The following is a 26,443-nucleotide window of genomic DNA, read 5'->3' as shown; positions in this document are numbered from 1 at the left end:
AGCCCCACACCCATCGTTAGTGATATTTAATTTTTGGGCTAGTAAATAACTACTATCACCATGCCCAAAAGCTAGTAAATATGACTTTACTGCCCCACCCACCTACCCAAATCAAAGGGTTTTTAAGCTCTATCTCCCTCTTTTGGTGACATACCTGATATTTTTTTAAAGTAGGGCTAGTGAATTTATAATAAAAAAATTTAAATCACTGATCCCATGGCTAGTGGATTTTTATAAAATTCTAGAAGCCCTGAGAACACTTTGCATCAAACAGAAAGTGGGTACATAGACTATATGTCAAAATTACCAAATGTTTGACATATAGCCGAAGAGAGGAAACCTGCTACATTTTTCCATTAGTAACAAAGGATCTTTTATATGCACCATCCCACAGACAGGATAGCACATACCGCAGCCTTTGATATACCAGTCGTGGTGCACTGGCTGGAAAGTGGCTACAAGTACAAATAATTAAATTTGTTATATTCATTACAATAATGTATTGGTGCAGATGTAGCAACACAAGTTTGTTCATTTCTCAATGAATGTCAAAATATGTTGTCCAGGAATGTCATATTTGATGATGTCATTTTATATGGGCAAGTTGTCTTATTGAGTTTTATTGTTTATGGACCAAAAATAATTCAAAATAAAGTGTGAACTTTTAGTGTTAGTATGATTCAAATTTAATTATTTCTTTCACGTTCATCTGGGTATGAAAAAAAAACAATCATCCAAAAACTTATGTGATAACAACTTCGCCAATTCCCAAAGTTTGTGGATGATTTTTTTTGGTTCATACCACGATAAACATAAAAGAAATAATAGACAATCCTTAAATGACAAAGCAATTCCTGTCGAGTAATCCTGCAAGAACAAGTAGAAAATCATAATTTTGGAATTGTTATTGCATTATTATTCCCCACATACGAAATTATTCAGAATTCAAACATAGTAAAAAAAGAATGTTATGGGAACATAAATCTACATGTTTAAGTTATGCAAATGTAACAGCCTTTGAATTTGTTAGCATGGCATTGTAATTCAAGGTGATTAACAGACGTGTCAGTTTCTGACAAATAAATATTTAGATAGCTTATGCAGACAGCAATGCATACATGTATATGTGACATTGGGTTACATGTAAAAAGTGTGTAAATATATATGCCATGAAGTCCTTTAATTCTGCTTCTGTTCAGGATATAACATTTATTTTTCTATTAATACGTTGTCCAGTATACTGGGAATAAAACACTCCAAACGGACATTTCATATTTTGTGCCATAGTTGAATAGTCAGTTGCCTTCCAAGACAACTTTTTTCTCTCCTTTTGGTCAAAAATTATTTTATTCATAATTCGCCACACCCCCGAATATTTGAAGCTGTATAATTCTATTTCTGTTCAGGATATGGCATTTACTTGTCCTATTTAACATTTTAACAATGGTTTTTCATTGCCTTTATAAAAATCCCTTGCTGCTAATCGGAAGAGTAATTAATGGCGACAAATTACGATCAAAATAGTTACTGGTAAAACGTAAAATCATGTTATTTTAACAATGCCAAGAAATGAAGATGTCACTTTAAGTTTATAAATTTTAAAATTCAAAATCCAGTTTAGAAATAACTTTGAAAATTTAATTGCTGTCTTAAAATATAGATATAGAATTATATTTTATGAACAGATCTGATCAATATTTGCTTAATTATTTTTATTGATTTGCCAATCAAGGGAAATAAATTCTTCAGGTTTAATTTAGTACTAGGGAAATTTGTTAATCTGGTCACTTTTAGGAAAAACCATACTTCACGAGGATTAAATATCAGTGCTCAATGTGGCAGCAATTAATTACTCTCCTCAAATTTCGTTTTTATGTCTGCTATACACAAAATTTCAGCTAGCATCATGAAGCATTGCAAAAAACAAATGTCCAGAAAACTATGTGGAACAGATTGTTGAACAGTTAAAGTTTGTTGGCCTACGTATGTTGAGCTGCGACCACAATATTTATTTTTCCTAATAGCAAATCTTTTAATTTTAAAATATCACAATTCAGTTGTGGTAACTTTCTGAGAAAAAAACAATTAGCTGATCCTGAGTGCAAACCCCTCAGGTGAGCGCTCAACCGACTGAGATAAATCCCACCCCTAGATGGATGGACAGACGGTCTGTAACAAAACCTACATTCCCTTCTGGTTGGACTGGTAGGACTAATAACTATAAACCAGTTTCAATCTTAATAAAGGTATTCAGGTTAAAAATTCTAGGGTATAAGACATAAATAGTTTTAATTTAAGTCAGTCTGCATATAACTAAACAAAATGCCTATTGGCCTACGTATGTTGAGCTCCAAAATTTTCAATATAAATCTAATTTTAAAATACAAATTCTAAATATCTCCATTAGTTTGTGGAGAGTGCCTCAGTGGATCATTGTACCAAGTTTCAGAACAATGAAATCCAAATTCTATAAGAAAATAGACTTAACACCACCAAATAGGTACTGAAAAACACCTCCACTGACGATTGTCATAGTGGAGATAAAATATTTATTTAAATCTTTTAAATTTAAAACTCTAGGAGAAAAAAACTTAAAATGTTCAATGATAATTTTTTAATATAATTTAAAAATTGCAAAATATTTATTAGTTTAAGACTGCCCCAAAGAATGATAGTACCAAATTTCAGAACTATTCAATCAAAACCCTAGAAGATATCCTTTTAAATTATCTATAATAAATTTCTTTAAAAAAAAAAAAAAAATCTTTATTAGTTTGTGAAGACTGTCCTAGAGAATCATTGTACCAAGTTTCAAAACTATCAAATCGAAATTCTCAGAGCAAGTTGGCGTCTAAGAAAGTTTTTTTTTTCATTTGTGAAGGAGTCGCTCGCCAGTGTTTTGACAGCAAAGATGTTTTCTTTGTCTTTATTTTGGGTGCCTGGCTACAATCTTGGCTAATTAGGAGTGGAGTGGATATGGGATATGCTACAAAATGATGTCATGAAGTGTGGTTTATGTTTTGTTTTTAAAACGAAAATCTAATATTATAATGTTGGTATGGAGCCATCAATAATTTTCAACATTTTCACAAGTGTACAAAGAGTACACTTTTGACCTCCCTCCCCCCTCCTAAACGTGTACATCCCCAAATGAAAAATGTTGATAGACATTTTTCATTTTCAAAAAAAAGTGTACGCTGGCCCTTTAACCCCCTCCCCACTGCGTACTGTTTGTATGCTGAGAAAATTATGGACGGCCCCTAAAATTAACTGAATGACAAGAAAAGAAGTGGGGTGTGTTGTTGAGCAGAGACAATCATGTAACTTTGAGGGGTGAGTATTGTCACTGTACAAAATGTTACATGGAAACAAGAGTCCGTTTTGTTATGTAATCGTTTAACAGCTGCTAAATTAAACGAAGAACTGTTCTGCTCTGGACTACATTCCTTCCAATTCATATTCACATATATATATGCGCATACAGTTGAATCCTGTTGGCTTGAACCCTGTTGGTGCTCGACAACAGGTATTTCCGTAACATCAGTTAGAAAGTTGAATTAAGATACAAATCACGTAATACTTGTAAATGCAATGCAATAAAATAAACAACTGACAAATTCTTAATCTGTATTTACATGAATTTATTGATAATTAATTTGAACATGTCAGAAAAGCACAACATTATCCACTTTCCAGAAATGTAAATATATTTGAAATTAGGCCTATTATGTGATACAGAAACCCTTGTCGGTAGTAATTAAGTATATGGTTGCTGAAGTGATTACGGTTCATCAAGTCGCCCATCGTTTCAGTGTGTTAAAAGTAAAGCTTTATGCCGAGACCCGTGTGTGCACCAACTATTCAATTGGTATCACAATTCATCTAACAGTTAAACTAACACTAGCTGTACTTGAAATATCATTACCAATATCCACTTAACAAACAACTTGGCAAGTGTGGTAAAGAAAGGATCGCATGTCTACTGTTGCGATTCCCGAATTCATCAATAGATAGTTCATTCTTTCTAAATAATTAATCCTGAGGTAGTAATAACCAACTGCACAAGCTCAGCAATTGTTAGTCCTGTTCGGTGGTTTCCCAGTTGATATTTTATGGATCACCAGTTTGAGGGAAATATCGTAATAACACCGACGGGACCAATAATTTAGTTCGAGAGAAGGCTTATAGTCAACCAAGGACATGTTCGACCTGTCAGCACTTAATATAAGTGTTTACTGAACAAAAAACATGGGACTTTGTTTTTGGTTCGGGCGTTGCAGTATATTCAAACCTTCTGAGTTCGACCCGAGATTCTAGTATGTACATGTAAACACACACACACACACACACGCATTTTAATTTAATCTAACGCCCACCCAATAAAGGTCCTACACTGTACAGATTTCAACAAAATCTAACATCTAAAACTAATCTCCAACAAAATGTAAGACGACTTGTTTTATGGACTTAGTGTGATAATTTGATCTCCATCGTCATATGGTTCAATCACAGCTACATCCACATTGGCTGCTATGGTGGATAAAGTATCATTCAAACAAAACCGAGTCCGTTTAACTGAAGCTATATGTCTTTTTAATGGAGTACTTGTTTGTTTCTGTAGTCGTTTTATATGAACATTCTTTTGCATCAGTCCCCGTTTGATTAAATTTGCATGTACTATAGAATGCTCAAAATTAGAAGGAAAGTTCAAGAGACCATTTACATTGTCTTTTGTGATTCTATTCATCTGATGCCAATGTTCTGAGCATCTTGATGGTAGATCTGTATCTTTGGGGGAATTGAGCAATCTATATTCTGAGCTACCTATTGCCTTTGAACATTTAGAATTTGAACTGACAACAGCTCCATTAGATTTCGGCATTTTGTAACTGAAGTTGCTTGCTGGTGTTTGTTGACAGTTGGGAGACCTATCTGAATACATTTGCTCTTTGTGAGGGTTTGCTGTAGCATTTTCTAGCTGTGAGTTGTTTACTTTCCTTGTTTTCTGCGAACTGGGTGAAACGTCTGCTGCAGTTGTATATTTGGGACAACTTGGAAATACACTGGAAATCCTTATTCTGCTGGAGTTTTCAGGAGTCAACAAGACTCCATCTGACTTGCTTTCATCATGGAGATGTTTGTAAGTACCTTTATTTTTTCTTGTACTGGATACAACTCTCATTTTTGTGGATGGAATGGGACTTGATAGTCTCAGAGATGACAGACGACTGACTGGGGACATCTCTAGTGGTTTCTGGGACATGTTCACAGAGGTTCTCTCACACTGCTTATATATCCTTTTTTTGTCTTTAATAGTAGACCAACTTTGTCCTGAACCTGTGCTAACCATGTCATTGCATGACTGTTCATTGTCAGAAACTACTGTCAAATTGTTAATGACGGAAGAATCATCTTGGTCAGAGTCTTGGGCATTTACAGACAGGATCCTGTTACATGGCTGATTTGACATGACTAAAGGAACATATTGTTTCATCTGGTTTAGCATCTGCTTCACACTCCCGTGTATCTTTTTTTTCTCCAACATGTTTTCAAGTCTTTTCAAAGGTGTAACTTCAGATGCATTCACTAAAAACGTTGCATCTGCAGGAATCTGCTTCAATGTTGTGTCATGCTCGTCACCATTTCCATATGCACTTAGTGCAGTGCTAGATGTTGGTCTCAATTTGTTTTTTGCAGAAATGGTTGAGAATTCTAATTTAGTTGGTTTAAGTGAAGTTTCTCTTCGAGGCGGTTGACTGCTAACATAGTTAGTGGGGGCTGGTCTTGTTTCTAAAGCTGTCATTACTTCTCTGTTGGAGTCAGTGTCTGAAGCATTCAAGACATTTCCTTCAAATTTTTCACACTTTATTTCACCTTCTGACAGAATTTTATATCCAGTAATGCTGTTAACCTCTGATACCGAATCTTTACTCGTGTCACAAGCTAAAGTGGGATAGAACAATGTGAAATCTGGACATGGAGAGTCGAAGAATTCTTGTAACTGCTGTTCAGTCATTGACACTAGTGGTGGCTTACATTTAAATCGTTTTCTTGCTCTTAGTATGCGCCGTGAAGCTGAACATGGCAAGTATTTCTTAACACATACTGTCACATCATCTGAAATCATGCTGTGTTTCTGGGGAGAACAAACAGGTTCAGAATGCATCACTACCTTGTTTTTCTCACAAATATTTGGAAATCTGTCCGACAAATTACTGTTGTTGTTGTTGCAGTCCATAGGCTCGTTAACAGGAATGATGTAGGTGGCCCCCGAGTCTGTGGAACTGTTTAATTTACTAGTCACACTCATTCTCACAGCTCCGTTGTCTTCACTTTCATCTGGTACTTCTTTCTTTATCCTGGCACTGGCCACCCCACCCAGAGTGAAATGACTGCTATACAAACCAGTATCACAGAGTTCAGTGTTCTGGTGATTCTCCAATTGATCGTGGACCCATGCACGAACAATGTCAGCCTTATAGGACAAATGTGGAGAGTCTTCATGACATGGCTCAAAGGCCGAATCTTCTGAGCTACCTTCATACTCAACTGAGTCCTTAACAGATGATGTGCAATATTCACCATTCAGAAGAAGAGAATCACTACCTAATTTCTTCAAACCGGGAGACTGATCAAAGCTTTCCGACTTTTTTAGTTTAAGTTTCTTGCGTATTACAACTTTATTTGTTTTAGAAGCAATAGTCTTTTCCATGGGTAGACAATCTGGCTTGTTAATAGTAGATAATGTTTTTATACCAGATACACTAGCCACACTATTGCTTGATGATATACTGGTTGATTTCCTTAATGAGTACCATGACTTGCTGACAACTACATCACCGTCACTTTCCTGCAGGTTCTGCCCATCTTCTAGTTCATCGGATGTCTGTGACAGACCATTGTTTAAATCTTCCCAGGATATATCGCTCTGTGTGCTACAAGAGCTCAATGTTTCAGCATCACTTGGATCATTTTCTTCCACACAAATGAAGCTGAATATCTTGGTGCAGTTTTCTGCAAATTAAAAGTGAAACAGGGATTAAAAAGAGAAGCCATGTGCATGTAAAGGTCCATGTCAAAGTTCAAATCAATATAAACTATCTGTTCTGTCTGTGTGAAGCCAAGGAGAGATTTTGTATAACTTAGACTGCCAGACTTTCTATAACTTTTCCACCCACCCACCACCCCCAGCTCATTTCAAACCAGTTTGTGTACTTTTGTTAACTACAGGTCAACACACTTGCCAGGTATTTTTAAATAATTCTTTTGTCACTGAAATCTACACCATTCACAAAAGGGTCTGGGGCCATTTTGTTCTAAAACAGAAAACAAAAACACTATGCTTCATGGCCGCCCATGTCAAAAATATGAAAATAATAAAATTTTGTAATCCTTAAAACTAAAGACAAAAGATAAAACAATTGTTTTTATTCATTTTATTTACAGGAAGGACAAAAATTTCCATAACTTTTACCTAGATTAAATAAAAAAAAACTGGATTTATCTTTGCAGGACTGTTTTTTTTCCAACCTCCCCTCCTTTAAAGTCTGAACCACATTGTTAACAACTATGATAAATTCTCAAACCTTTAATTACATTGGTGGCACCTAATCAAGATGTGTTGTTTTAACAATTAAATTAATGTTGTTTGTTTGTTTACAAACATACACCAACACGTGTTTCAAGACGTAATGTAACGTCATTAACATGTGCAGACTAATGTGACACGAGTGTACCAAAAGATTTACCCCACACTTTGTCCAGATAGAAATCATGAGAAAAAACCCAATTACAATGACACAAATTCCACATACTAGATGATAAACATGTCACCTGTCTCGACTTTGCCAAGATCTTCTAGGACTAAAAGCATGCAGTTTTCCACCATCTGTCACTTTACTTTTTTATGGAATATGCTTCAAGAGGGATGGAAGCCTCCATAGTATGTAACTTTTTAATGTACATTTTGCATACAGAGATCCTGTTTAATCAATTTACACAACAAATAGGCTCATTAGGCATACTTTATGGTTGGTTTACAAAAACAATTTTCATCAGTTTAGAATAAAGTTACCTGTTAAAATTTTAAAGTAATTGTTTCCACTAAAACTACCTGTTGTAAAAAATAATCCATGTAACCTGTTACAACAATTAACAACATTAAAAACAAATGAATATCTTGTCACATATAAATGAGTATACATTTATTTACTTATGAATGGGAACTCCTCCCACCCCCCCCCCCCCATAAAAAGGAAGAAAAAGAAAAAAGACACAAGAACCTTCATTAGCATAAATTGTACTGTTTACGGCTTACACCCCCACCACCACCACCAAATTAGTAATTTTTCAATGTAGATACTTTGTTTAATTTATTTATTTCATGATATTGTGTACTTAATTATGTTTAAGTTTTATTTATTAATTTTTTTGCAATTTATGCGATATTCTATAAAGTAAACTGATAACTTACTCATTTAAAGTTTTGCAAACGTAAATGGTGACATGCAACCTTAAAACTAATAAAAGACGGGTTACCGTTTTGCAACATTATGCTTGCACTGTAATAGAGTAACAAATCTTTGGGTTCCAGTGTATAGAGAAGAAAATGGTGACAAAACCTTTTGGGTTATCAAATGTTTATACTTTATAACTTGAACAAAATTACATCGATAGGTACCGGTAAGTATATTAATGTCATGGATGGGTCAATGATTACTGGTGGCCAAATATTTGTTAGTGAAATATTATGACAGAAAATTGGACTGAAGTGACTTGAAGACGTTTCTTTTGTTTTCATAAGATCATAGCATTGTAGATTTGGGATTTTAAAAAATTAATTTTTTTTACCACTTGCCATTGGGATCACACAAGAAAGAAAGAATGAAATGTTTTATTTAACGATGCACTCAACACATTTGATTTACGGTTATATGGCGTCAGACATATGATTAAGGACCACACAGATTTTGAGATGAAACCCGCTGTCGCCACTACATGGGCTACTCTTTCCGATTAGCAGCAAGGGATCTTTTATTTGTGCTTCCCACAGGCAGGATAGCACAAACCATGGCCTTTGTTGAACCAGTTATGGATCACTGGTCGGTGCAAGTGGTTTACACCTACCCATTGAGCCTTGCGGAGCACTCACTCAGGGTTTGGAGTCGGTATCTGGATTAAAACTCCCATGCCTCGACTGGGATCCAAACCCAGTACCTACCAGCCTGTAGACTGATGGCCTAACCACGACGCCACCGAGGCCGGTAGGGATCGCACAAAGTAATTTTTAGTGGCCCTAATCTAAAAACCACTGGCCTTGGGCACCAAGCCATTGTATTCTAGAATCTCTGGAGGTGGTTCTATCCTGCGAAGCAAACACTTCAGGCGAGGGCTCAACTGACTGAGCTAAATCCTGTCCTCCCATTTGACAGAACCAAAACTGTGTTATCCACATTGTGATGGTGGGACAACAAACCAGGAATACACAAAATATCAAGGCTTTATATTACTAACCTTCAGCAACAGATGCATCAAGTTCATCATCCAGAAATGATTCACATATCTGAAAAGAAACAAATAACTGCATACAGCATAAACTTGTAAGAAAACTTCACCCTTTTCTGTTGTAAAATGTCTATTTTAGAAAACAGTGGAAACCCACGATTGATTGCATAGAAGATACATGTCAGAAATGTATGCAGACGTAATATTCTAACAAATGTTTGAGACTGATGTTAAACATTTGATGCTTAGCATACTAATAGACATCGTAATAATGCAATACTGATATCTTGTGACCACATATATATACTCTTCAAAAAAAGAAACGCAAAAGGGTACAGATGGGTTATAACTCCGATTTTATGTTTCCTACCGGTTCATGCTTTGTGAATATAAGGTCATTGCATGTCCCAAACACATTCCCACGGTTACATTCGATAAAACACAGCTACTGTACAATAAAGTTCCAAAATGTGAATATTCGCAAAAACGCAGCCACGTGCAAACCATGTCACCACTGCACGTGCGTTGTCTGCACGTGCAACATGAACACCGACAGTATAAAAGTGCAGGGTGTTCGCTTGCCTGGCCTCTGTATCTGGCCGACAGTTGACAATCCAGGACATGCCATGTCTCAGTGAACCGCAGAGAAACAATGCCATCGGCCGACTAGACGCAGGCGAATCCAGAACTGCCATTGCCAGGGCATTCCATGTGTCCCCAAGCACCATCTCCAGACTGTGGGACCGTTACCAGCAACATGGATCAACACGTGACCTCCCTAGATCCGGTCGACCACGGTTCACTACCCCCGGGCAGGACCGCTACATCCGGGTACGCCACCTTCGGGAACGATTGACTACTGCCACCTCCACAGCCGCAGCAATACCAGGTTTGCGCAGGATATCCGACCAGACCGTACGGAACCGCCTACGTGAGGTAGGAATTCGTGCCAGACGTCCAGTTCGAGGTGTCATCTTAACACCACAACACCGTCGACTCCGACTGCAGTGGTGCCAGATTCATCGACAATGGCCTCAACTGCGATGGAGACAGGTGTGGTTCAGTGACAAGTCCCGATTTCTGCTCTGACGTCATGATGGAAGATGTCGCGTGTATAGGCGTCGTGGTGAACGTTATGCGGCAAACTGCGTGCAGGAAGTGGACAGATTCGGCGGAGGTAGTGTCATGGTGTGGGCAGCCATCTCACACACTGGCAGAACTGACCTGGTCCACGTGCAGGGCAACCTGAATGCACAGGGCTACATTGACCAGATCCTCCGGCCACACATCGTTCCAGTTATGGCCAACGCCAACGCAGTGTTCCAACATGACAACGCCAGGCCTCACACAGCACGTCTCACAACGGCTTTCCTACAGAACAACAACATTGTCCTTCCTTGGCCATCGATATCACCGGATTTGAACCCAATTGAGCATCTATGGGACGAGTTGGACCGCCGCCTCCGACAGCGACAACCACAGCCCCAGACCCTGCCCGAGCTGGCAGCAGCCTTGCAGGCCGAGTGGGCCACCATCCCCCGGGACGTCATCCGTACTCTGGTTGCTTCAATGGGCAGGCGGTGCCAGGCAGTTGTCAACACACGCGGAGGCCACACCCGGTATTGACTCCAGATGACCTTGACCTTGGTGGTGTGTCCTATCACTTACTCACAATGGACTAGAGTGAATTGTGAACAATCCTGCAACATTTGGTAATTATCGCACTCACCATTCAATAATTAAATCAATTCTCCAAATGTTACGACAATGTGGTTTTGCGTTTCTTCTTTTGAAGAGTATATTTAGTCTCAATGATACACCAGTGAATGTTACATGTATCTGTTTTCCTGGAAATGTATCTATTTTGTATCAGTACTACAATGTCTGACATTTACCCCGTTGGCAATATTGTTCACTTTACTTTACGAAACTGTTTAATACCTTTTTTTCTTTTATAATAGTGTTTGTTTAAACTTTATGTATGAGGTAAAAATTATATTTTTACAAAGTAAGTTCAATGTAACAAATTAGGTAACCCATTGGTTTATGTAAATATAATTCACATAACCGAATTCAAAAACCCAACCCCAGAACCGACTTCTGGTTAATTAAAATATTGTGCTGTTTAATTTTACTTTATGATAAAGTTAACCTTTAAAAAACAAAGCCAACTATTTGGCAGATAGTTTAAATACACAGCTGAACTGAACATATAGCTGATAAAACTATAATTAAAATACACAATCGAGTTACTAACAGATTCTGGAGTTTTTCCATCACAGTTATTGCTGTTCCTCGTTTGATACTGTTCTGAAAACAGAATATATAAATAATACATCAAGTCAAAAACAGTCATACAATATGCAAAGAAGCCAGTTTCACATTCACAAATTATATATTTTTTAAATTACAATATTTTTTTCAAACAGTTAGATGCATTAATAATCTGCAAACAAAAACATTTCAAAACACATTTTGCATTGAACATTTATCGGTGTTCTGAAAACACTCATAAACGGAGGGACATTTTAGCAACTTTTATCCATAAAATTGTTTATACAGTTATTGATTTAAATTCTTGTCTGGATTGGTATTGTAGCTGATGGGTTCCTTTACACTGTTGCATTGAAATATTTAATTAATGCATAAATGGGCTTTTAAATTTGGGAACTGAGGAACAAAAAATGTAGGTCATAAAATTAATCCCATTTGTGTTTCATAATTGCTGCACATGCTAGGTACTATCCAATACTGGAACTAGTATAACTGAAATCAACAATATAAATCTGAAATATATCACTCAGTAATTATATTTTTAATAAAAATAAATTCATGGTTCATTGTTATATTATTTTGGATCTTGAACACAGTATATCCAAACTTGTACATAAATAATTTGCCAATTGCTTGTATTGAAGTTTAAAGTTAAATTATAACTTATTAATACTTCCAAGCAATTAATTGATCATACGGATTAAAAAAACTTTAAAATTTGCTTTAACATAATAAAAAAATCAATAAAAAAAAAAAAATCATGTTTTTCAGTAATGGATCCGAGGGACACCACAAGTATATTTTAATTAATTACTACTAATTACTTATAATATTTAAAAGTGAAAACATTGAGCTAAATATGTCAAGTAAAGAATGTTTTACAACCTAAAGTTGTTTAATATTTCTTCTAGATAATATTTTACTGTCTAGTACTATCTAAAAAAGGTAGAAATATTTGAGAAAAAGTTATTCTTGTTGAAGTCTAAAATGTGATTAGCTAAAATGGGCATAACTTTTGAATGGTTAAGTGTGTCTAGGAATTATAAACAGTTTTGTAAACAAATAATTTATTTTCTCAAATGTAGCATTTTGCTTGATCTTGCCCTGCTCTATTATTATGCATTGCCACATTTAAAAAAAAAAAAAAAAAGTATTTGCCATTACCCCTGTCAACATAATTTCATAACTAGCAGACATCATTTACACATTAGTATGCATTTATTTTTCTAACTGCAGACAAAATATTAAAGTTTAACATGATAAAAGAAAAAACAAATTACCATTTGTTAAATATAGCATAAAAAATAAAAATTACCATTGAATATGTTTCATGTTTATTATGTACAAAGCCACAATAGTGCAAGTATTGTCTGCCATAAACCTTAAAAAAAAAAAATCAGGTGTATGCAAAGCATTTCTATTTGTGTAATGTCTAATCATTGCACCACTGACAGAAACACCAAACAGTTAATGAATTAAACCCCCCCCCCCCCAAAAAAAAACCCCAACCCTGAATGCTACCCATATATTATTATCGTAAGGCCTTTTAAAGTAATATTATTTTTTATAATCACCACTCAACTCTCAAATAAGTCTGGTACTGAGTTTTTATCTTGCATGTTACATTGTATTCTGAATCTTGCGTTATTGCTTCCACTAAAAGACAATTTAAACAAGAGCCTCACACGAACTGTTCAAAGTTTCAATACAAGTCACACTAAAATAAATAGTTGAGATTAATACTTTATGAAATTTTTTGCCAAGAATAAAGAAGAAAGAAGTTTGTTTTATTTAACGACGCCACTGGAGCACATTGATTTTTTATCTTATCATCGGCTATTGGACGTCAAACATATGGTCATTCTGACACTGTTTTTAGAGGAAACCCGCTGTCACCACATAGGCTACTCTTTTACGACAGGCAGCAAGGGATCTTTTATTTGCACTTCCCACAGGCAGGATAGCACAAACCATGGCCTTTGTTGAACCAGTTATGGATCACTAGTCGGTGCAAGTGGTTTACACCTACCCATTGAGCCTTGCGGAGCACTCACTCAGGGTTTGGAGTCGGTATCTGGATTAAAAATCCCATGCCTCGACTGGGATCTGAACCCATTACCTACCAGCCTGTAGACCGATGGCCTAACCACGATGCCAACGAGGCCGGTCTTGCCAAGAATAAAACATATTAATTTTAATGTGAATTTTAAAATATTTTTTAATTCTGTGTCAGATTTATTTGTTGTAAACAAATAAAATAAAGTTTTGGACATGATTATTCTTTTTTCAATATAAATATTCATTCATGCAATGATGCATTAACCAACATGCATTCATGTGTATTACAGTATGACCAAACTGATGTTTATGAAATAATATTATGTACATCATTCGTGTGTGTTACAGTATGACCAAACTGATGTTTATTAAATAATATTATGTAAATCATTCAGGTGTGTAACAGTATGACCAAACTGTTGTATATTAAATAACATTATGTACATGTTGATAGGCACAGCAGTGATGACATTAAGAAAATAATTAACAGGTAAAAATTAAATTAAAGCCGGCTATTGGCATGTTGTGCGACAGGTTCATACCAAACCCAAAACTTGAATGAAATGATATAATTGGTTCATTTTAAACATTAACATTATACATTGATAATAAACTAACATTGACCAAACTTACAAACACATAGTCTATTATAAAAATAATGCATTCTGATATTATTGTGCGCACAATGAAATGCGTCTTTTTAAAAATTATTTAATAGATCACACTGGTTGTACACAACACAGAACTATATTACAACGAAGAATTGTATTACATACACTTTTGATAACGTTCCTTTCAGAAAGCACATGGATTAATTATATAAGAATTTTTTAGTAAATTTATACATCGATAAATTTGCAAAAAATGAGGGACAATTCTTATAATTACAAACAGCACAACTTATTTAGTTAAAACTACACATAATTCTTAAATCAGTTTTTGTGTTCTTCCCACGATCTGCTTTATGTAATGACCACAGGTACTCCCAAACAGAAACCCCTAATACAAATACTATAGCTGTACACAATTTTATGTAGTTTGCGACAGTTGTACATCGATAAATTGATTTTAAAAATTATAAACAGATTTTACATAAGTACAAAGACAGGAGCTTGTGCAGGGGGTGGGTTATGGCAATTGAATCCTCCCCTTGATCAAGAAAATGTTCTCTCTTTTTTTCAACACTTTTCTGGAGAAGCATGTCTTAACCACTCATAATTTCAACAGCCACAGTTTAGCTCCCCACCCTCTTCTAAATTTTTTTTTTAACCATTTCCGGGTTTTGCATTTTGACGTAGCCTGCCGATTGTGTAATCGGAGGAACTCGGAAAATAATGACGTAATGTTAGCCGAGTTGGGGGTATATAAGATGAAACGTAACGCTGTAACGGGGGCTTGAGGTTTTTACCCAGCTCCGAAGACTGGAACCAACAACAGCAAAGTGGAGACCAGAATGCAAGGGACGCAGTGCTAACGCAAGGGACGCAGAACAATGCAAGGAATGCAGTGTTAATACAAGGGACGCAGAACAATGCAAGGAATGCAGTGTTAATGCAAGGAATGCAGTGTTAATGCTAGGGACGCAGAACAATGCAAGGAATGCAGTGTTAATGCAAGGGACGCAGAACAATGCAAGGAATGCAGTGTTAATGCAAGGGACGCAGAACAATGCAAGGAATGCAGTGTTAATGCAAGGGACGCAGAACAATGCAAGGAATGCAGGGTTAACGCAAGGGACGCAGTGTTAACGCACGGAATACAGTGTTAACGCAAGAAACGCAGCACAACGCAAGGAACGCAGCACAACGCACGGAACACAGTGTTAATGCAAGAAACGCAGCACAACGCACAGAACACAGTGTTAACGCAAGAAACACAGCACAACGCAGTGTTAACGCAAGGAACGCAGAACAACGCACGGAGCGCGGTGTCAATGCAAGGAACGCAGCATTGATCGCTTTGTTAACGCATGGGACGCAGAATAACGCAGCTTAAGACGCATAGCATAGTAGATGTTCAGCGTGTATTTGTGATATTGTTTTGAAATATGTTAGCATCTGGGAACCCCTTACTTTCTTGTACTTTGTAATGTCTCAGTGTCAGTCATCAGCAGCAACGACTACCTCATCGCCATTGGTATTCTATGATTGTGAACATAGTGTATTCTATAATCGTGCTAGTGTATTCCAGAATTGTGGAATTAGTGCATTCTAGGATTGTGAACTTAAGTGTATTCTAGTGTTTTGGATGAGAGATTACAGGTTGAGGTTTCTCTGAATTCTCGCTACAGCTCGTGGTGAGCTGTGACGGAGGAGCGGGACAGGAACTGGAGGTAGATGCAGGTGTAAGGCGCGGCGACGCATCCATAAGGCATCCAGGGAACTCGAAGTATCGCTGTCACTCCTCAGCGGTGACTTTGATGTACTCCAGTTGTTGAAGACCGTCACCACTCTGTTGTTGGATGTTTGACCCAGACCGGTACAACTGTTGATGTTTAATTCCCACCAGAGACTCAAGACCTCTTATATTCTCGGAGTGGATCCACAGGGACAACGGCTTGACTACGGGCACCAACAAGATGCTGCCTTCTCTCCTTGTTAGCTTCACTAGGATATTAGACCTTGGACCTCCTGTGGTTCGATAACGTTTCCAGTGTACCAGACCGACGCCCCACCCCAGACGAAATCTGAGTGGATTTGCACATGGCCAGTGCAGTTCCAATACACTGTAAATGAGCAGTGTATACTACCAGACACAATAACTGGACAATAACACGCGTCGCAAAAATAACGTGATCGATCAATTCCATGTCAACCATTTGCTTTATTTGTGTTTTGTGACATATATGTTTATTCTCCAACTTCTGTGTTGTGTTTTAATTTGAATTTCTAGTGTTATCTAGTATCTTGTTATATTTGGATTTTAACTGGACCGTAACTCTTCTAAGACCCTGAAGAGAACGCTTCCTGCTCAGTTACGTTATTTCAAATTATCACTGGCGGGGCTCAGAAACACAATTGTTCGTGGCGCCTGCTACCAAATTTAAAGCGTGAGCAAATGTGGACATGAGCCGCCCCGTTACAATAATTTTTGGTGGAATGTTTATGTTGTGTATTAAACCTGTATTTTCTAAAACAGGTACAGAATAGCTAATGATGGGCTCACCTCTTCGTTGTGTGGTGGCTAACTTTGATAATCCAAAGCAACATGTTTTATGATTTTCCAATGAACCTGTAATGCAAATACACAAATGTGATTAATGACGAAAAGAAAAAAACCAAACCCGTATTTATTACCAAATGCCTGGTGTTGTCAATTCACTTCAAATTTAAAACTGAAAATCAAGATAAATATCAAAAACACCCCAAAAACATTTGAAAATCAATTTGGTCATAATTCAAATAATTTTGCTCAAAGAAAAAGATGAATACATGTTTATTAGAGTTAAATTGAAATATGCATACAGGTTCAGTTTACATATAATACAGTTTCTAGAATTTTTATATAATACACTATCCATGGGATCAGTGATTTTTTAAATTTTCCAGCCACAATTAAAAATTCACTAGCCCTACTTCTCTTTAAGTTAATACAATTTTACTAAATAATAGTAGTAATCAAATATGTCACCTAAACAGGGAGATAAAGCTTAAAAACACTAACATTGAGGGGTTGGGGGGCAAGATATTCATATTTACAAAATATATTTAATTGCAACATCTGACCAAAAACTTTCACTAAGGGTCGGGCATGCCAATAGTAGTTATTTACTAGCCCAACATCGAATATCACTAGCCATGGAAGTGGGGCTACCATAATCTAGAAGCCATGTATAATATGACGAACCATCAGTTTAAGGAAAGTTGTATGCAGAAAGCTTATAAGATCAAACACTCATAATTATCAATGTCATGATGAATAATTTTAGCATTAAATACAGATGTATACATTTGTTTATGTAAATAACTGAAACATGACAAAATACACATACCTCTATTGCTTAGAATTTGAAATGACTGTAGATCAATAATGTCATCACTGGGGTCTGGGTTTCCATACTGAAAACAGAAACAAGAAGCTAGTTTTTTCCCAAGCCAGAGTTCGATCTTACCAGTAGTCTGGTAATCTGAGACTACCTGAAAATTAACAGGACTACCTGATGCTGCAAACATGTAGTCCGTCAGACCACCTCGAATGTAAAAATTTATTTAGCACGTTTTGTGGATCTCCTGACCATGCTAACTTATTTCAAAGCAGAAACAGAGGCTTGTTTAGAAAACAATTGTATTGCATATAATTTGACTGGACCCCATCGTATCATATTCATGTACAGTACAAGATGAAAATTATTTTGGTATGAACTGATAACGCATCCGGTCTAACCTGAACATGCACAGTCTACACATTTTGTAGTCGATGCAGTCTTCTGCCAAAATACAATCATCTTGCATTCAGAACATAACTGGATTCCTCACATTTTCACAGAATGGTAGTTTAATTTACCAACATCACGTCGGAATGAAAGAACTGCGAAGTTGTCCATTCTCAGCAAACAATAATAATTATGAATCGATTGGCAATTGTAGTATGTTTTCATAAAATGGTACAGGTGTCAGTCACTGAAGTTACATTTAGGCGAGGTGTTCCGATAGAAATGTTGACACAGTGTGTTGCTTTTGTAGCAATCTGGCAAATTAATTGTAACCAATCTCACAATAAAACAATATTGCTATGTTTATTTACTTACTAGTAACTCCCCGTTGTATTTAATTATCGGTTTTACTTTCAAAATGTCCGCGTGTTGTTAGGGGGTGGAAATTATGCTTTGCCGAATTTGTCTCATACATTAAAAGGAAGAGTAAACTCAAACATGAGCCGTATGTGATGGAAAGATGCATACCCGGACCACCAACACATACTGACACTTTAACAAATGAAAAACACATAATTTTAGAGTTAATAAAAAAACATGATTATTCCTGCTAATTGGGGCTGCCATTTTGTTTCGTTTTTGAGGTGTCTGGTACCATAGCTTGGAGCGAGGTGACGTCAGCTACTTCCATCTCCTCTATGCACAGTGTAAACAAACGCTCTAATTTACGACAAAGTGCTTCGCTTTCATTAACCTGACTTGTAAAAGAACATAAATGACTTGATAGTATAATAAACTATTTAACTAAATATATTTCAATTTGCATCAATAGAACGAAATGGAGTTACAGTATTTTTATCTCTTAAAAATTCCAAAAACGACCACTCACAATATCCAAGTGATAATTTTCGTTTCTTTGGGACTATGTAGTTGGTCAGTTGTGTGATTTTAGATGGGAAAGTCTACTTAATCAAGGATTTTACTGAATTATTTACAGTAATAAAGCAGGACGGCTGATAATGTCCATTACTATTTTAGGGATGGCAGTTTAGCCCACAATACCCTGTGATGTAAATAATACCGGCACATATTTTTTAATGTCTAGACTATGGTAATTAATTACCGTGACTTGGTGACTTTCCAAATACACACCTGCCAATCAGGAATTACAGGTACAGGCCACGGAAAGAAAAGATGAATTAACTAAGAAAATACTCCAATTATCATTCGAGTCCGTGGGTTAATGTATGGACAAAACATGATACAGCTATTTTGACACTTTGACAATGGTGGTTTATTTTGTATTGAAAAATAATATATACTTATTGCTGGCTTACTAGGATGGATATTATTACAGAACATTGCGATACATCCACAAAAATCAGCTATGCTTGTTTCTTCAGTTCTAAGACTAATTCCCTACATGACACATTAAGTATTATGTAACCACTGGCTCGCCAGAGGGTGTATTCACTGGGAAGGTACAAAATGGCTGCACCCGTTATATATAATAGCCATCGGATCACATTTAACCATTTTATTAATGAATTATAAGATTATACTTGTTGATATTAAGCAATAATGTGTGTTATATATTGCTGAGTATGCATACCAGTCCAAAAGCCTTGCTTAAGCATTCCTTTAAGCCTGACGTCAGACATGAAGTAAGGAAGGTTAGTAATTAAATTTAATGACAGGGAAAACATTAAAAGAACAGTGATTAATAATTAATTATTTGACAGTGGTGGTTATATAGTGATAGTCATAAAGTTAATAAGTGAGGATGGTTAGTAATTATCAATGAGCAGTTAAAACTTCAAAATGACAGTTATTAAATTAATATTTGTTTGAAGATTATTAGTGGTGAACTTGTTGATAGGACTAAAACGAAAAGGATGGTTAGTATAATTATAAATGACAGTGAAACATGAACAAATGTTAATTTTATTGCTGTGTATATATATATATATATATATATATATATACACACACACACACACACACACACACACACATATATATACACACACACACACACACATATACACACATATATACACACACACAATTATATATATATATATATATTATCAGTTTGGTGACCTTTACATTTTAACAATTAAGTTATGCAATGACTCTCACCAAAAAAATTCCTGAAGATTTTACGAATGGCAGTCAATGGTCACAGTACAGTCAGTTTATCGATAATGGATCACAATGGATAAAAGATTGTTCAAAATAAAACAAATAGTTTAAAAATACTTCTTTACAAAACAGCTATCAATTTTTTTTATAAGGCAATACAAGCTATAATATTATTGCAAAGAAATATTTAAAACTATTTTGATTGTTATTCACTGTGTGGACCACCTGAAACTTCAAGGGATTATCTGAAATTATTTGTCAAAACTATTCAAATGTAGGTACTGTTGCACGCAAATGACGCAACCAGAAAAACAGGAACCTCTCTGAAATAAGGCAACGGACGATCATCATTGTGTGGACCTGATTCAGTGGTTGCAACGTCTGTGCGCTATAGTACATACATTTGAATATTTCTGATGTTGACTTTTGCATGGGGAAAGTAAACAAATGCATGTCATAATTACAGAAATGTTCGTAAAAATAAAGTTAAAACACGCAAAGAAAACAAGACTGAACTTAACCCGCTCATTAACAACACATTTCTTAATACCCTTTTCTATGATTTTTAAAGACTGTGATTTAAAAGAAAACATAATTTTAAAAACTATTTTGTACTGCTATCTGGTTATTGAAGTCATATGATTGTCACGGCGTCTGCTGGTAAAACTCTCTTTACAGATACTTTCCAAAAATATACTCTTCAAAAGAAGAAACGCAAAACCACATTGTCGTAACATTTGGAGAATTGATTTCATTATTGAATGGTATAATAAATTACCAAATGTTGCAGCATTGTTCACAATTCACTCTAGTCCATTGTGAGTAAGTGATAGGACACACCACCAAGGTCAAGGTCATCTGGAGTCAATACCGGGTGTGGCCTCCGCGTGTGTTGACAACTGCCTGGCACCGCCTGCCCATTGAAGCAACCAGAGTACGGATGACGTCCCGGGGGATGGTGGCCCACTCGGCCTGTAAGGCTGCTGCCAGCTCGGGCAGGGTCTGGGGCTGTGGTTGTCGCTGTCGGTCCAACTCGTCCCATAGATGCTCAATTGGGTTCAAATCCGGTGATATCGATGGCCAAGGAAGGACATTAATGTTGTTGTTCTGTAGGAAAGCCATTGTGAGACGTGCTGTGTGAGGCCTGGCGTTGTCATGTTGCAACACTGCGTTGGCGTTGTCCATAACTGGAACGATGTGTGGCCGGAGGATCTGGTCAATGTAGCCCTGTGCATTCAGGTTGCCCTGCACGTGGACCAGGTCAGTTTCTGCAGTGTGTGTGACATGGCTGCCCACACCATGACACTACCCCCGCCGAATCTGTCCACTTCCTGCACGCAGTTTGCTGCATAACGTTCACCACGACGCCTATACACGCGACTTCTTCCATCATGACGTCGGAGCAGAAATCGGGACTCGTCACTGAACCACACCTGTCTCCATCGCAGTTGAGGCCATTGTCGATGAATCTGGCACCACTGCAGTCGGAGTCGACGGTGTTGTGGTGTTAAGATGACACCTCGAACTGGACGTCTGGCACGAATTCCTACCTCACGTAGGCGGTTCCGTACGGTCTGGTCGGATATCCTGCGCAAACCTGGTATTGCTGCGGCTGTGGAGGTGGCAGTAGTCAATCGTTCCTGAAGGTGGCGTACCCGGATGTAGCGGTCCTGCCCGGGGGTAGTGACCCGTGGTCGACCGGATCTAGGGAGGTCACGTGTTGATCCATGTTGCTGGTAACGGTCCCACAGTCTGGAGATGGTGCTTGGGGACACATGGAATGCCCTGGCAACGGCCGTTCTGGATTCGCCTGCGTCTAGTCGGCCGATGGCATTGTTCTCTGCGGTTCACTGAGACGTGGCATGTCCTGGATTGTCAACTGTCGGCCAGATACAGAGGCCAGGCAAGCGAACACCCTGCACTTTTATACTGTCGGTGTTCATGTTGCATGTGCAGACAACGCACGTGCAGTGGTGACATGGTTTGCACGTGGCTGCGTTTTTGCGAATATTCACATTTTGGAACTTTATTGTACAGTAGCTGCATTTTATCGAATGTAACCGTGGGAATGTGTTTGGGACATGCAATGACCTTATATTCACAAAGCATGAACCGGTAGGAAACATAAAATCGGAGTTATAACCCATTTGTACCCTTTTGCATTTCTTTTTTTGAAGAGTATATATGGTCCTTATATGTTTTAATATAAATGTCTTTCTGGATATCTGTTTATACAGGGCTTCTAGAATTTTTATAAAATCCATTAGCCATAGGATAAGTGATTTAAAACTTCACTAGCCCTACTTTACTTTAAGTTAATACAATTTTATTAAATAATATTAAAAACTGCATAGATGTCAAATAAATAGAGAGATATAACTTAAAAACACCAACATTTGGGTGGGGGTGGAGGGCAGGATATTCATATTCACAAAACAGACTTAACTGTAACATTTGACAAACAAATTTCACTAGCCATCAGGCATAGCAATAGTAGTTATTGACTAGCCCAACAGTGAATACCATTAGCCATGGAAGAGGGGCTACCATAATCTAGAAGCCCTGGTTTATATATTCATTAAAACTCAAAATGAAGCTTATATTTTCTAACCAAACAATTTTACCATCACAACCATTCACTTGTTCAACTTATAACATGATTACAAGATATCAGAATTGTTATATTTATTTTCCTAAAATGTTCTTCGTTAATAATAACATTAGTTCTTGAGGACTCCATTTTGTAATTTGCCTTAAAATATTTTTTATCAATTATTATAAGTACATGTTTTATTGAACAACATGCATGTTTTGATGAAACACTGACACGTTTTGTGTTGGAAAGTTTTGCTGTAAGCTATACTACTAAATGTTTCACTCATCGAACAGGTTACCTAGTTAAAAATATTTATCGCTGATGCATGTTACACTTACAGCTTGTGACATACGTGTGGTAAATTTAGCTACTTAGTGGTCCATTTGGTACTCATTTAAGTGTAGAAATACTTATAAAAAGGTAGTTATTTGGATAATCATAACAAGTGTCTGTTTATAATTATTGATATGACTTAGAACTGAATGCTTAAAGGAATATACCCTAGTTTTTAAACACTAAAGGCATATTTTTTACCATTAGAGCCGTTTTTGATAACTGAAATCATACTTTACTTAGATTTTATTGTTTAGATTGCTTATAAATCTCTTTTAGAAACAGAAAAGTATATATTATATTTGTCACAATACAAAAATCTCTTGAGAATTGTTTCTAAATTTAGGTGTTTGTCACATAAATTAAAAGTACAGAAAAGCAGATATAATTCAGTAAAAGAAATAAATGAAACTATCTGTTTAAAGTGTAATCTTAATAAAGTGGAAGATGAATATCATTTTCTTTTAGTATGTCCATATTATGCTTTGAGCAGGAAATATTTCATATCAGAATACTTTATAGTAACTCCTTCAAGAGAAAAATTTAATCTATTGATTTCTACCCAAAATATAAAGTGTATTTAAGGAATAGCCTTGTTTCTAAAAAGAAATCTGCCAGTTTAAATTGATTATATATGTATTGTAATTTGTACACGCGTAGTGCACAATTAATTTGTTTTTAAAATACTTAGTTATCTTGGTCATATGGCCTTAATAACTGAATAAATATCTTGTCTTGTCTTGTATTGTTTAGATTATCCATTTCCATACATTCGAAGTGTTTTTGGTCATCCTAGTGTTTTAATATCACAAAATGCATTTCTCATATTTTTTAAAACGCATTTACGTCTGATAAGTACAACCGTGTCCGGTGTATCGGCACGTCTGGTGATTCGGTGCACTTGGTATTATGCTTAAGTATGCTTAGGAAGTTGTCATGGTGTCAGTGTTTTTAAAGAATTAAAGTTCAATTCCTTTTTCAATGGTTAATCAAGTATCAACATATTTATTGTTAAGGGTGCAATTAAAAAAAATATATTAGAATTATCAATAATTATATCATAATTTCAAAATAAATCCTTCACCTGTTTTCTTGTATAAAAACGCGAAGTAGGTCATCCTTATTAATATTAAGAATGTTAAAACCAGTCTAAAAACACCTTTCCCGCATTTTTAAAATTATAGTAAACAGTATAAATGTAACTATTTTTGTTCAGTTATTTTTATTTAAACTGAAATGGAAAACAGAGACAAATGCAAACAAAACAAAAATTTTACACCTTAACTGACAGTCATTCCAGTTCACAATTGTCACATTGTTATAAAAAAATAACAAAATAAGATCCATGTGTGTGCACAATCTACCTGAGAAAAATAAAATCCATGTAGGCATCTTAGCCATGCATGATAATGAACATGTATGCATCTGCAGTACTGTGCCACTCGAGAAAACGATTCTGAAACTGATCACGAGATGGGTCATGTGTGATCGTTCATTTTCATAGTAATATTTTTAACAAGACAAAACAAAAATGTATTAAAATAATTAGACAATAGTGTAGCGTTTATGGGCTAAAAGTGAGGTCATGGCGGTTTACAAATAGCGGGGTCAACGATCCACATCTACTGCGCCGAATCACCGGACATGCAAATCGTTTTGGATACAAGGGGGTGCCTATATTTATACATCATTTTAAAATGTTTATTTACCTCACACATAAAACAATTTGTAGTGTATTTCAGATTATGCACTGCTTCATTGGTGAGAGACACATTTTATTAAGTATTTCAGTGTTCACATAGAAAATGGTCCTTGAATGCTTAGGTGTACTGATACACCGGACAGCACTGTAACAGCTATGGAGTCCAGTTTTAATCTCTTTTTGGAGGATATTTCACCATTTCAAACTCACAGACTCATGTTTCACCCAGTTGTAACTTTATCCAAATGTGTTATAGGTTTATAGATTAAGTAAACTTTGTGTTAATTTTGGGTTGAAACTATGGTATCATGTACCATTGACGTCCCAAACTGCGTTTGGTGGAATTAGATTTTTTTTAAATATATAGTTCTGTATCTCTGTCAGAATACTTAAGGTGACAGTCTGAATTTAGGTGTCGTTGATATGTATAACAAGAGGATTAGCCATTAGCCTATGACGAAAACATAATGTAAATATGTTTTAAGTGAACACTGTCTATTGGTCTGAAGATTATTCAATATTTTTTACAAGTTACAAACATTATATGATTTTATTTTTATAAGAAGATTTTAATATAAATTATTGCACGGAGTATAGACCCTTCACTGCATAAAAAGGACAAAAATAGACAGCCAAACAAACTATCGAAAACATATGACGTTTGTGAAAATATAGCGGAAACACCTGTACGACTTAGCAGCTAGTGTTTTTGGAGGAAAATTCGGTGTTCATGGGAAATTATCACTGTTTTTCACAATAAACTAATGTGACTTGAGAAAGGTAAAGTAGTATTGTATGTACGAAGTATTGTTTTTATTATATTTTAATTGTTTGCTTATCGTATCGAAAACATATGACGCCAGGATATGTCCCTTTAAATCATAAATGTTCATGAAATTGGTTCACGCATGATAAAAAAAAAAAAAAAAAAAAAAAAAAACAATTTCAGGAATTAATTTTTCAAGCAGTTTTAAGCACTTTCCATATCGAAATTTAAAAAACCCACTTTCCATGATTTTTCAGGATGCGTGAAAACCCTGCAAAAAAGTGCCCATCGTCAACCTTAATTTTAACCCCCTCCCTTCCCACACACGTAAGACCCGCCAGATCTATCTGATGTAGGCCTAATTGTGAACATTTCTTTCTATCAAATTAAATGAACAATTACTGCAGATTAAAATAACTTAAATAATATACCCTTTCGATAATAGCATCAATATTAGTTCTAAATCTTCGATCATTATCTTTTGTTGACTGAATAAAACTCAAAACTCCAAATTTGCCCGCCATCGGTGGGTAGTAGTGATTTCCTCCTTTTCTTCACCTTGGAATTATCGCGTATAACATTTCAAATGCTAGTCACAAAATATGTTTTCCCTTCTGGGGGAAAAAAAAATAGGTGTAATTTTATTTTTAAATAATAAAAAAAATATAACCGAATTTGTCTTTAAAAGCAAAA

At 36.0% G+C, this 26,443-nt stretch overlaps 1 protein-coding gene across 1 annotated transcript; it reads right to left on the bottom strand.

The window, feature by feature from the left end:
* Positions 1-3,624: 3,624 nt before the first annotated feature.
* Positions 3,625-26,281, bottom strand: LOC121376433. Its single transcript, XM_041504300.1, has 6 exons — positions 26,182-26,281; positions 17,828-17,894; positions 17,002-17,067; positions 11,762-11,814; positions 9,514-9,562; positions 3,625-7,014 (listed from the first exon to the last, which is right to left on the bottom strand). The coding sequence occupies exons 1-6, from the start codon at positions 26,272-26,274 to the stop codon at positions 4,460-4,462; spliced, it is 2,883 nt and encodes a 960-aa protein (XP_041360234.1). The 5' UTR covers positions 26,275-26,281; the 3' UTR covers positions 3,625-4,459.
* Positions 26,282-26,443: the final 162 nt, after the last annotated feature.

Source organism: Gigantopelta aegis, chromosome 6, assembly GCF_016097555.1.
Source record: "Gigantopelta aegis isolate Gae_Host chromosome 6, Gae_host_genome, whole genome shotgun sequence".
Taxonomy (NCBI): Eukaryota; Metazoa; Mollusca; class Gastropoda; order Neomphalida; family Peltospiridae; genus Gigantopelta; species Gigantopelta aegis.
This window is presented reverse-complemented; position numbering and strand designations above follow the sequence as displayed.